The following is a 12,054-nucleotide window of genomic DNA, read 5'->3' on the forward strand; positions in this document are numbered from 1 at the left end:
TAAGTGAATTGAAATCAGTTTAACTGGCTACATGACATACATTGGCGTAAGTTCATCCCAGTTGCCTGGAGACAAGATAAATATTGGTGTACACACACACACACCACCTTATATAATAATGTGTGTGTATACAGTATGTGAGTGTATATGTGTGTGCGCATGTGTGACACTTGCAAAATTTATGTTTAGAATAAAGAGATTGTGAGTCAGCCACAGAAGCGATATCAATGGATTTCAATTAACTGATTCAAACTTGCAAGGGAGGAAAGGTGCCCCTTTGGGAGCAGGAGCCCAGCGGCAGACTCCATTGCCTCCCACAGTTACTTCTCTGAGGACGAAGTATTTAGAGGGCATGCCCCTGTATCTCTACTGATCCTTTCTTTTATTTTGTTGTAGGAAAAACTGGTCTGAATTACACGATTGCAGCGCTTGTAAAACATTTCATAAAATTATACTCACCAGGCGCACCAGGGGAGAGGGGAGCCGGCACATGGGGATGGGGACAGGGAACCGGGACACGGGGGTGGGGTATAGGTCAGAGGGGAGGGGAGAGCCAAAGCGGTACTGCTAGACACTTAATTGACAGGTGCTGCTGTGATTGGACAGCAGCTGGATCTGCTGTCCAATCACAGCAGCACCTGTCAATGAAGCACTTCTAGAAGTGCCACTTTTGCCATTATTTTTAATGGGCTTTTTTAGCCCACGGGCTTAGCCCACCCCCAATTCATCCCCTTATACACTTGTTTGGAAATCACACTTATTGGTGCCCCCCAAATGATTTTAAATACTACAAATTGCTAAAATAATATTAAAAAAATACGGTACTTATGTAGTAATTTAGCTACATACGCTTGCGGAAGAAAATCGCATCCCAGTACTTTCTATCTCCGAAGCATGGCGAGAGCAGCAAGCCCCGCGAGGGGCGGTGGAACGTGCTCTCCCGACCTTTTCATACCCCCACTATCCACGTCGGCGTGGAGTTGATTTAATATAGTGTGGCGAGCGCAGCGAGCCACCGAGCCCGAAGCGTGGTGAGCGCAGAGTGCCCTGCGAGGGGATGCGGATTACTTTACATGTTTTCCACGTCCACTCGCCACGCTTCGGGCTCGGTGGCTCGCTGCGCTCGCCATACTATATTAAATCAACTCCACGCCGACGTGGATAGTGGGAGTATGAAAAGGTCGGGAGGACGCGTTCCGCTGAGCTCACCACGCTTCAGGGTGGTGTGAATAGTGGTGGAACGCTGCGCTTGCAACATTATAGGGTGGTGCGGATAGCGAGGGTTAGCTAAGACTGGACATGCGATGTGATGGGATTTCCTTACGCAGAATAGCCCACTAAGCAAATTGCTTAGTGGACGCACAACTACTACATAAGTACCGAAAATACTTATAGACACAGAATATTCTTTGTATTATTTTAAACAAAATTACAGGAGAAGCACTGCCCCCCCCCCCCCCCCTGACTGCACCTCCCTGCACTTTTGGCCTGAGATAACTGGCACATCTTAGATGCTTTTGGTGCATATGAGATAAGTGGCCACCACTGAAAAGTCCATTTCTTTGTACATGTTGCATCTGCCCCACCTGCAGCACGGCACAGTTTTGTCCATCTGCAAAAATTGCAGCCTGGCTTACAGGCGTGGGTAAGGTCCTATACAGTGGCGTAAGTTTGTCCGGTGGCAAGATGTGTATTGCTGCCCCCCCCCCCCTCCCCCCCATACACACACAAACCTTACCGGTATATAAAGTATAAACTGTATATACTGTATGTCTGTTATGAAATATAACAGACATATATACATATATATATAGAGAGAGAGAGAGAGAGAGAGAGAGAGAGAGAGAGAACATATTTCAGAAGTCTTATTAATGGCTTATCAATTAATGAATTTAAAATTGCTGGGGAGGAGAGGTGCCCCCTTGGGAGCAGGAGCCCGGCGGCAGATGACTCCATTGCCTCCCAGAGTTCTGCCACTGGTCCTATAGGTCTATTGCCAAGAGTGTTTCCCTTACTCTCTTTGACGGATTTACAGCACTAACAAACAAGGAAATACAGTATGTGTTTTCTTAGCACGGGCCGAGAGAGGAAATAACCCTGAGCCAATGAAAAGTGAGAAGGGAGGGGACACATGATGACATCATATATCAGGAGAAGTTTTACAGCCGCGGTAGCAGACAGTAGTGCTTGCAGAGAAGATGGGTCAGTTCCTCTGTTCTGTTTGTGACAAGCAAGTTGCAGTGAGTATTATAAATAAATTAATAATAATAATGCTACCGTGTACTGTACAGTAGCTACCCATGTGCAATCTCTCTGCTGTCTAACGTCACATGCCAAGTTTCCCCTCCCCATCACTCCATGTGACATTACTCCACACCCTGTATACTGTTCTCCACTATCCAGAGTCACTCACCAACACAACGCTCAGACTCCACCTACTCCATGTGCTGCTGTTTTACCATGTAATCCTTTCTATTGGTGTAATGTGTGAACACAGTCCTATCGGTATATTTTCCCCATTCAAAGCAGTGATGTGTGGGCAGGTGTGTGTGTGTGTGTGTTTGGGGGGGGGGGGGGTATGGGGGGCAAAGCCTCACCTATCATAGGGTGTAACTGAGCATAGATCGCTAAGAAAATGCAAACGATTAGTAATCGGAATGCCGCTGCAGCTTGACTGACAGGAAGCTGGCATTTGGGGGTGGTAACATGGCGTTTTCTCGGACGCCAGAGCTGACCTCCTCCAGTAGCAAATTATTGCCAGCCCCCGGTCTGCTCACATTTGCACAGAAGGAAGCTACTCCTATGTTCCGTGATTTGCATATTGATCTGCGAATGCACCACGATTCGCGAAGCATTAGCAATTTTCCAGTCACCTACTTATTTTCTGATAAGCGATCAATGATAAAGCAGGCCCTTGGCTCTGATACTAGCCAGTGCCTCCCCAGCCAGCAACCTCACTGAGAGTAGAGATGTGCAGGTTCTGATTTACTCTGATTTCAAAGCAGGATCTTATTGGCTATCCCAAATCACATGACAGTTGTTGACAATTGATTGCCAATAAGATCCTGTTTTGAAATCAGAGTAAATCAGAACCTGCACATCTCTAACTGAGAGCCAGATGTACTAAGCTTAAAAAAGTGATTAAGTGGAGAGAGATAAAGTTCCAGCTATTCAGACCCTAACTACCATGCCACATGCCGTGTTTGAAAAAATGGCAGTTGGGAGCTGCTTGGCTTGTACTTTCACTCTTTCCGCTTTATCAATTTGCAAGCTTAGTATGTCTGACCTTGATTGGCTGATTGTCCACTGTTAAGGCCCAAACAGGGGAAGATTTGATTACGTGATAGATGATTCCTGATTGATTAATTGTGTCATTTTTAATTAGCAGGAAGCACAAGTAGCTATGGAGGAGGAAAATCTCAGCCACCCAGTGCAGGAAACCGGGTAAGCTCTCACATATTTGTCTGATATTTGTCTGTTTGTGTATCCGGTATGCATTCAGACACTGCTGGACGAAACAAATGCAAGGCAGCTTGATTGGGTCCAGATTAGGTGTACGGCCTGACAATTCTGACCCTGCGGAAGTCCTGGGGGCCCAAAAAGGGGTCCAGCCACTACACAAAAAGTGGGTCCGGGAAGCAAGATATGGCAAAGTTGCATAATACAGAGGGGTAGAGAACATGGGTTTTAAGAAAAAAAATATGTGGCCAGATCCAGGAGCCGACCACAGAGAGGTGTATGCCAGACACAGCATGGGCACGGGGAGCATGTTTAGGGCCTTCCGCTGGATAGATTTGGATGGGAACTTTAGAGAGGGATGAAAAATGGTCTGGGATGCCTATTGGGGACCTCATGTCAAGTTAGTGTATGCCGGGCAGACCTTTCACCCGGGGAGTGTGTTCTGGGCTTTCCACTAGACGGATTCAATGGACGGATGACAAATGGTCTGGGATGTCTGAGTGCTTGGGATCCTGGTGTGACCAGGGCCGCCATCTGGGGGTGCTATGGGTACAACTGTCCTGGGCCTTGCCAGTCTGGCAGAGAGGGAAGGGCCCTAGCCTTTCCCTCCCCGGCTGATGGTTGCTCACCATCTTCATTTAACAGCAGCGAGCCTTGGGTTGAAAGAGCTCAGCCAATCAGAGGGCCAGCCAGTGTTAAAATTTAAATGCTGTCACTGTGCTGACCCCTGCCTCTAGCACTCCTTCACTGCGATACGCTACTCTGCCACCCTTTGTCCACCCTCTTCAGGCACCCAATGTGCCATCGCAAAATGCCATGAGACGTCGGGTGCTGGATGAGGGCAGTTTTTTCACCATATGATGCGTTCCTATGTATTGGACATCACATTGCGATGTTGCGTTGCATCCGATCGCACAAGTGAATGGGCAGCATTAGGTTGCAGAGGAGGGAGGGTTATGGTTAGGCATTAAGAAGTCAAGATTAGGCATTAATGGGAAGGGTAGGGCTGCAAAGGGAGGGTTAAGTGGCCGAGAAGAGCGCTGGGAGGTAAAGCTGGTCGACCCAGCTTCAACCCGGGTGCGACCGGTTGTTACCTTTTACACCGGCAAATTTCCCCTGAGCCAGAGCTTGGAGATGACATCATCTCCAAGCGCCAGAACTACCGATCAATGCACCAGGCCCCGGATCACCAAGGTAAGCTGCTGGCCTGCCCCCAGTCCTGTGCACCCCCTAGTGGGGGGAATGGATGCCGCACCCAGGCATCCATTCTCCTCCTCCCTGCCTCTGCTGCTGTCTGCACAGTACAGCAGACAACCTGCAGACGCTGCGTTCCGGAGTTTGGACTTCCCCCATTGATGATTGGTGGTGAGCAGGTAGCTAATATTTATACCTACTGCAATGAGGAATCCTTCTTGGAAATAATACAAACAATTATACAGTAGTTGTTTTCCTTTTAATTATACATCATCACATATCATTTTTTAACCTCATATTCTGGTAATGAGGGGAGGGGGGTGTAAAATTCTTGAAGAAAAATAAATATATTTACGTTTAAAGCCTTTTTGGACTTCACATCTATTCCTCTCATATATGTTTTGCTTGTAGCCATGGAGATCCACGGATCTGTGATTCAGGAACGCAGACGGATTCAAATGCACTGGGTAAAAATCCAGGGAAAACACTAGATCCCCCACATGATGAGGATGAGAGGTGCTGGCACCCGCGGGGAATGAATACATCAGTGCTGCCCGTACCAGGTATGTGCCGACTCACTGTATGATATTGGGGTGTGGTATGCCAGCCCGACCATTGGGATTCCGATTCAGTATACCAACATCGAAATCATGGACCCCCACAAGGGACAATAGCCCCCGTCAGTCGGGATCCTGTCTGTCAGGCATTTAAACAGTTTGGATTCCGATGTCGAAATTCCAACTGTCGGGACAAGGGCCAACATAACAGCCCCGGACAAATGAATGCGCTTCCACACAGGGCTGCCACTAGGAATTCTGGGGCCCGAGACTGATCTCCAGTCGGGGCCGCACCCCCTCCCAGGAGCTGTCAGTGCGCCCCCTCCGGGAGCTGTCAGTGAGCTCCCATGGACCCCCCCCCCCACCCCCCACCCCCTTAACTTACCGCCAGACTCGGTCCTCACTTTGCAGGTCCCTTCTTCAATGCAGGACGCCGGCGCCCAATTAAAATGCAGCACCGGCTGGTGAGCCAATCAGAGCTTGTGTACCAGCAGCTGCTCTGATTGGCTAACAGTACACGAGCTCTGATTGGCTCAAAAGCCAGTGCAGCATTTTAATTGGCCGCCGGCATTCTGCATTGAAGAAGCCTGTGCATCGGGACCTGCTGAGTGAGGACCGAGTGCAACGCAGGCAGCATGCAGCAGAGGGTGCTGTGGGCTTAATAAGCTGCCCAGGCCCTTCCAGAGGCCAGCGCCCGAGACAGCTGTACCCAAAGCACCCCCCTGTCGGCGGCCCTGCTTTCACACCCATTCATGGAAAAAAATGTAAACAAAAATAAACATGCCCCTGCTGTGGACTTGTCAGTAGAGAATGCTACAAAAAAATAGTAGCGCTAAATCAATGTAAAACAATATCACATTTAATATATAAAATGCACAAGTAGTTTAAAAATAGACAATTTCATAAAACAAATGCACCAGCACCTAGGGAAATTTGTTGCCTGAGAATAGGGTCCATTCCTATAAACGTCGCCTGTTTCCGGAAAATTATAGAGTCTCTTCACATGAAAGATAAGAGTGATAATTACCGCAGGTAGTCCCAAATGTGGTTCTTAATTCTTCTTAGGATGGCATAAGAGCAAGGTCCAACAATTGGTTTTGAGGGTATCAGCCTCAGGACTCCATTTCAAACGGTCTGTTTAGAAGGTGAAGCAATCCGGTGGCGGCTGGTCTGGATCCCCAAATGGTGGTGGGTGGCAAAAATGGGCTGGTAGTAGGTGGCTGGTGCAAGGTGCCTGACGCGTTTCGCTGCATCAGGGAGCAGCTTTATCAGTTCCTTTGATAAAGCTGCTCCCTTATGCAGCGAAACGCGTCAGGCACCTTGCACCAGCCACCTACTACCAGCCCATTTTTGCCACCCACCACCATTTGGGGATCCAAACCAGCCGCCACCGGATTGCTTCACCTTCTAAACAGACCGTTTGAAATGGAGTCCTGAGGCTGATACCCTCAAAACCAATTGTTGGACCTTGCTCTTATGCCATCCTAAGAAGAATTAAGAACCACATTTGGGACTACCTGCGGTAATTATCACTCTTATCTTTCATGTGAAGAGACTCTATAATTTTCCGGAAACAGGCGACGTTTATAGGAATGGACCCTATTCTCAGGCAACAAATTTCCCTAGGTGCTGGTGCATTTGTTTTATGAAATTGTCTATTTTTAAACTACTTGTGCATTTTATATATTAAATGTGATATTGTTTTACATTGATTTAGCGCTACTATTTTTTTGTATATTTCTTGTCTATCTCAGGGGACTCTCAATCCCCCCCTTAGTAGCTGCTCCACACCACAACCCACCACAGCGCCCATTTGGGTTGGTATCCAACCACTTGTGTCTTTTCCAGTAGAGAATGCTGCCTAGTGCTATCCACCAATCAAAGTCCAACATTCTCTAGATGCCGCCCAGCCTGCAACATGCTGATTGGTGGATGGCTGAAGCTATGCACCAATCAGAGTGCTGACCAGTGCCGTCTTAATAGCAGTGTGCATGGGCAAAGCAATGCACTGGGGCCCCTACACACCCATTCATGAGAATAATGGGTGCAGTGTGTGCCGTGCACACAGGACCCAGAGTCACATGCTGCACCTCCTATTTCTTTTTTACTTTCCCATCCAATGTCCTACGATGACAGCAGTGACGCTGTGGTAATCCCTGAAAAAATGTCCGCCATGCCATTTTTCTGGAGATCTGCTGTCGGCAGAGAGGAGGGGCCTGGACGGAGGAGGCTGCAAATGGAGCAAAAGAGATATTTTGTTGCCCCATGCCAGGAAGATCTATAGTGTCCCTCCCTAATAACTGGAATATGGACAGGAGTGTGGTCTCACCGAGAAGAGGAGTAGCCAAACATTAGTAACCCCAATTCAAATCAAGCCACATTAACTCTTCGAGTGCCAAGTAAATATGTCAAACTAGGTGTGAGAATTGCCAAACAGTTTTCTTTTTATTCATAATGACCTATATTGAAGAAAAAAGAAGAAAAGGATTCCCAATTCGAGGCACTCATTCAACTGATATCAAGTGCATTGATTCCCGTTGAGAGTATCCACCGACAAGTTTAATGTTAAAATATACCTTTTATTTATATTGATTAAAAGTAGCTGCAAGCCAGCGAAATATAGACAAACTAATATAAGTGCAAATTAATGGAAAATAAAGTGATTAAAACGTTGCACTGTGTTATTGTTGTATTTGTTCTGCCTATCTTGGTATAACTTGTGAAGGTTTTATTGTATTGTGGTTGTAGATGTAGTTACTGTATGGTTGTAACAATGTTGCTCAATGTTTGGTATCAGACCATTGCAATACATTGTAACCACAGTGTTTTAACTGTATGTGGTAACCTCTCTTATCCACTGTCTGTGTGATCTTGGGTATAAATCGCTGCAGACCCTCCAATCTAATATGTTGGTAGGTAGCTCTATTGTGCTAGGTTGTACTGTAATTTACAGCGCTATACTTAATGATGTATATTCTCAGCAATCAAGATGATTGGATAATAGGTGTAATACCGCTTGGCTGAGTGAGTATATTAATTGTAAGTGTGTATTGTAAGGGGAATGTACAGTGATAGCTATAACGTATGTCAAATATGTTGTCCCTTTTTATGATTGCACAATTGCCAAAAAGCGCACCACACTGGACTCCTGTGAGGCAGGCTAATGTTCACCTAGGTGCCTCTAAGGACACATGTTAACATTGCTTGCAAATATTAGAAGGTGGACTGCTTGTGACACCTTTTATACTGATGTTATATACACACTGTGCAATTTGATATTGCTTGCTGTAACCTTGGAGTACACTGTGGTGCGCTTTTTGGCAATTGCGCAATCATAAAAAGGGACAACATATTTGACATACGTTATAGCTATCACTGTACATTCCCCTTACAATCCACACTTACAATTAATATACTCACTCAGCCAAGCGGTATTACACCTATTATCCAATCATCTTGATTGCTGAGAATATACATCATTAAGTATAGCGCTGTAAATTACAGTACAACCTAGCACAATAGAGCCACCTACCAACATATTAGATTGCAGGGTCTGCAGCGATTTATACCCAAGATCACACAGACAGTGGATAAGAGAGGTTACCACATACAGTTAAAACACTGTGGTTAAAATGTATTGCAATGGTCTGATACCAAACATTTAGCAACATTGTTACAACCATACAGTAACTTCTTCTATAACCACAATACCATAAAACCTTCACAGGTTATACCAAGATAGGCAGAACAAAATACAACAATAACACAGTGCAACGTTTTAATCACTTTATTTTCCATTAATTTGCACTTATATATGCTTGTCTATATTTCGCTGGCTTGCAGCTATTTTTAATCAATATAAATAAAAGGTATATTTTAACATTAAACTTGTCGGTGGATATTCTCAACGGGAAACAATACACTTGATATCAGTTGAATGAGTGCCTCGAATTGGGAATCCTTTTCTTCTTTTTTCTTCAATATGTATCATAATATTCCCAGGGAGCACCTCCAGAAACTATAGGAGTCTAGAACACTTAGAAAGTCTGGAAACAACAGAATTAAAAATATTATTGTTGGTCTGTGCGGATACCTACAACCCCCCCCCCCCCCCCAAAACTATTCATAATGACCTGTAATGTTCCCCTTATATAGGAGACATAATCTTTTTTTACATAACATTTTTTATTTGAATTTATATAACAAATGTGAGCGACGCTGGGGCATCTCTAGCAGATATTTTGCACATCCCTCACAGACCAACCTATAAACTCTCTTAAGTCAACCTATAAACTGTCAGTCCAGCTGGGTAGGGAAGGAATGGTTTATCAGCATGGGCCCTTTGAATACTGGGGCCCCTGGGCAACTGCCCACTAAGCCCAATAGAAGATATGGCCCTGGCTCAAACCCCCAGTGGTTAGGTGACATTACACAGATTGTACAGTAAGAGCACAGTCTAATTTTTCTACTGCACAATTATAGTTTTGACTTTTACCAGTGGTGGCTCCAGGGGTGGGGCTGAAGCACAGTCTAAAATTTAAATAAGGGAGCCACACCCACTGCCAGTGGGTCCATTTGGAATGGCAGTTGGTGGCAGTTGGTATGGCTCCCCTCTTTGAATTTTGAACTGTGCTGCAGCCGCTCCTCTGGAGCCTCCCCTGCTTGTAACCGCTTTGATCTGAATGTTTTGTTGCAGAAGAATGGATGGTGGCGGTGCGTTATGGTGAGGACCCAGAGGGGAAGAAGAACGACTCAGAACAGGCTGACAATGTGCATAATATACACCAGGAAATCGGGAATATAACCGAGAGCCTTCAGCAAGAATTCAAGAGTCTCCAACACGGGAATTGCTGCATGCGCTGCCTTAGAAATGAAGAACGTCTCATTCGTATGGAAGAGAAAGTGGATCGGATTATCCACCATTGCTCCCCTGGGGATCTGTAATATCTGTATACATTTTTATAGTATTTATATTTTTTTTAAATTATTTTTTACTAGGAAAACAAGTTATTAATATTTATGATAAATTCTTTAATAATGTGAAATGATGCGTCCAAGAGAGAGAGAGAGAAAGATACAGGGTGCGCTTAATACAGTCCACCACCTTATTATACAATTCAAGGATAGACCAATCAATTAAAAACATGTAAAATGTATTAGTCAATCAGACACAGATTCCAAAAAAGTACCCGACACATTTCATAAATGACTTCATCATGTTAGCTGTATTACATTGCTTGAAAAATTGGCTGTTGGTACCACTATTAGTGTGTACACACCGGGCAATTTAATATTGCTTACACATGCCGTGGAGTCATCCTCGTTGTAAGTAGCTAGCTCAAATCGGCAAGCATTAAGGGACACAGTATGGTTAGTGAATGCACTTATGTCTTATTGCACTTTAGTCCGTGATGGCTTAGATATTTATATTACTGTGCATCAGTTTTTATTCATTGTGGTACATGAATGTCTGTTGCGCTGTTAAGCGCAGTATGCCCCTAAATAATAATGCAGTTGTTTATATATATTTATTGTGCTCGTGGCTTCACATTCAATATCATCAATTTTAGTAGCAGAACACTTGCACTATTAATGACGCCTTTAAGTTGAGTCTAGTGTACACACCATACCATTTATTGGTTACACGTGCTGTGGAACCATATCCGCGTGTGTTACTTCTTAGTAGAGATGTGCAGGTTCTGATTTACTCTGATTTCAAAGCAGGATCTTGTTGGCTATCCCAAATCACATGACAGTTGTTGACAGTTGATAGCCAATAAGATCCTGCTTTGAAATCAGAGTAAATCAAAGTAAATCAGAGCCTGCACATCTCTACTTCTTAGATGTCAGTCTAAATATAATAGCTGGCAAATGCGCTGTTTGTGACACCTTCAAGTCAATTCTAGAGTACACACCATACAATTTGTTGGTTACACGTTCAGTGGAACCATATCAGTGTGGTTTTATGAGGTAGCAGGCAGTGGTGCTAATTGCAATAGGCAAACCCGACTGTCGAGTTGAGGGAGGTTTTATAGCAGGGAAGGGACCGCCGCTTCCTTTTGGTTTGATTGACACTTTCTGCCAACCAATCTGATTTGTTTCTTCTTTTTTATACTCATTTGTTATCCGAGGCTTCTATTCTGTGTGCTATTGTTTTTTTTTGCTTTATTCATCGGACATTTTAAAAGGTCAAATGATTATTGCTACATTGTTGTTATTAATCACTTATGTTTAGATGTATTTTTGTGCATGAACATGATATTGTAACTTGGCATATAATCTAATTTATTATTGATTATTAAACATATGATTACTGTATGATTGTTGTTTTAATGTAGTGACCCACTATATAAATGCTTAGATCTTGTGGGAAATGTGTAGATTATTTGTAATTGTGATCAGATGGTGTTAATTCTATTATTACACGGAAAAATGTATTGTGCTGTGTAGTGAAAATATACGTGAAGATAAAAAGGTGCTAACTTACAGTGCAAAAATATTTGTAACCTTTTAATACAAACCCTTGTTTGATTTGACAATGAAAGGTACTTGTTTCCTAGCACGGCGCCCATTGTGGGTCATCGCATACCTTAAGTTAAGGTATGCGATGGACACGACCGACGCAATTTTTGGGCAATTTTTAGCCTTTTTCCCTACAATTAAAAAATCGCGTCCATTGCATGCCTTAACTTAAGGTATGCGATGCGACCGACGCGATCGACGCGATTTAACATTGAATGCATTGTATTCAATGTTAAATTCCTATGTAAAATTGGGTCCATTGTATGCCATTATAATGGCATACAATGCGACCGATGCGAAGGACCCGATTTTACATAGGGAA

General features: G+C 44.3%; 1 protein-coding gene across 2 annotated transcripts; it reads left to right on the forward strand.

Moving 5' to 3' along the window:
- The first annotated feature begins 1,984 nt into the window (after window positions 1-1,984).
- Window positions 1,985-11,835, forward strand: LOC146041684 (uncharacterized). Of its 2 annotated transcripts, none has more exons than XM_083161605.1 (4): window positions 1,985-2,240; window positions 3,386-3,444; window positions 5,065-5,216; window positions 9,907-11,835. In XM_083161605.1, the coding sequence occupies exons 1-4, from the start codon at window positions 2,199-2,201 to the stop codon at window positions 10,152-10,154; spliced, it is 501 nt and encodes a 166-aa protein (XP_083017731.1). In that variant the 5' UTR covers window positions 1,985-2,198; the 3' UTR covers window positions 10,155-11,835. The 2 variants fall into 2 exon arrangements, with proteins under 2 accessions (XP_083017731.1, XP_083017732.1); XM_083161606.1 differs by having other exon boundaries at window positions 3,389-3,444.
- Window positions 11,836-12,054: the final 219 nt, after the last annotated feature.

This window comes from Crinia signifera, chromosome 19 (genome assembly GCF_055691185.1).
Source record: "Crinia signifera chromosome 19, ASM5569118v1, whole genome shotgun sequence".
Lineage (NCBI taxonomy): Eukaryota > Metazoa > Chordata > Amphibia > Anura > Myobatrachidae > Crinia > Crinia signifera.

Bases quoted from the DNA above. Each gene is read 5' to 3' on its own strand.
- LOC146041684 (XM_083161605.1), top strand. From the start codon at position 2,199: ATGGGTCAGTTCCTCTGTTCTGTTTGTGACAAGCAAGTTGCA. The intron at 3,445-5,064 runs GTAAGCTCTCAC...TTTTGCTTGTAG, and splicing joins CACCCAGTGCAGGAAACCGG to CCATGGAGATCCACGGATCT. The intron at 5,217-9,906 runs GTATGTGCCGAC...GTTTTGTTGCAG, and splicing joins ATCAGTGCTGCCCGTACCAG to AAGAATGGATGGTGGCGGTG.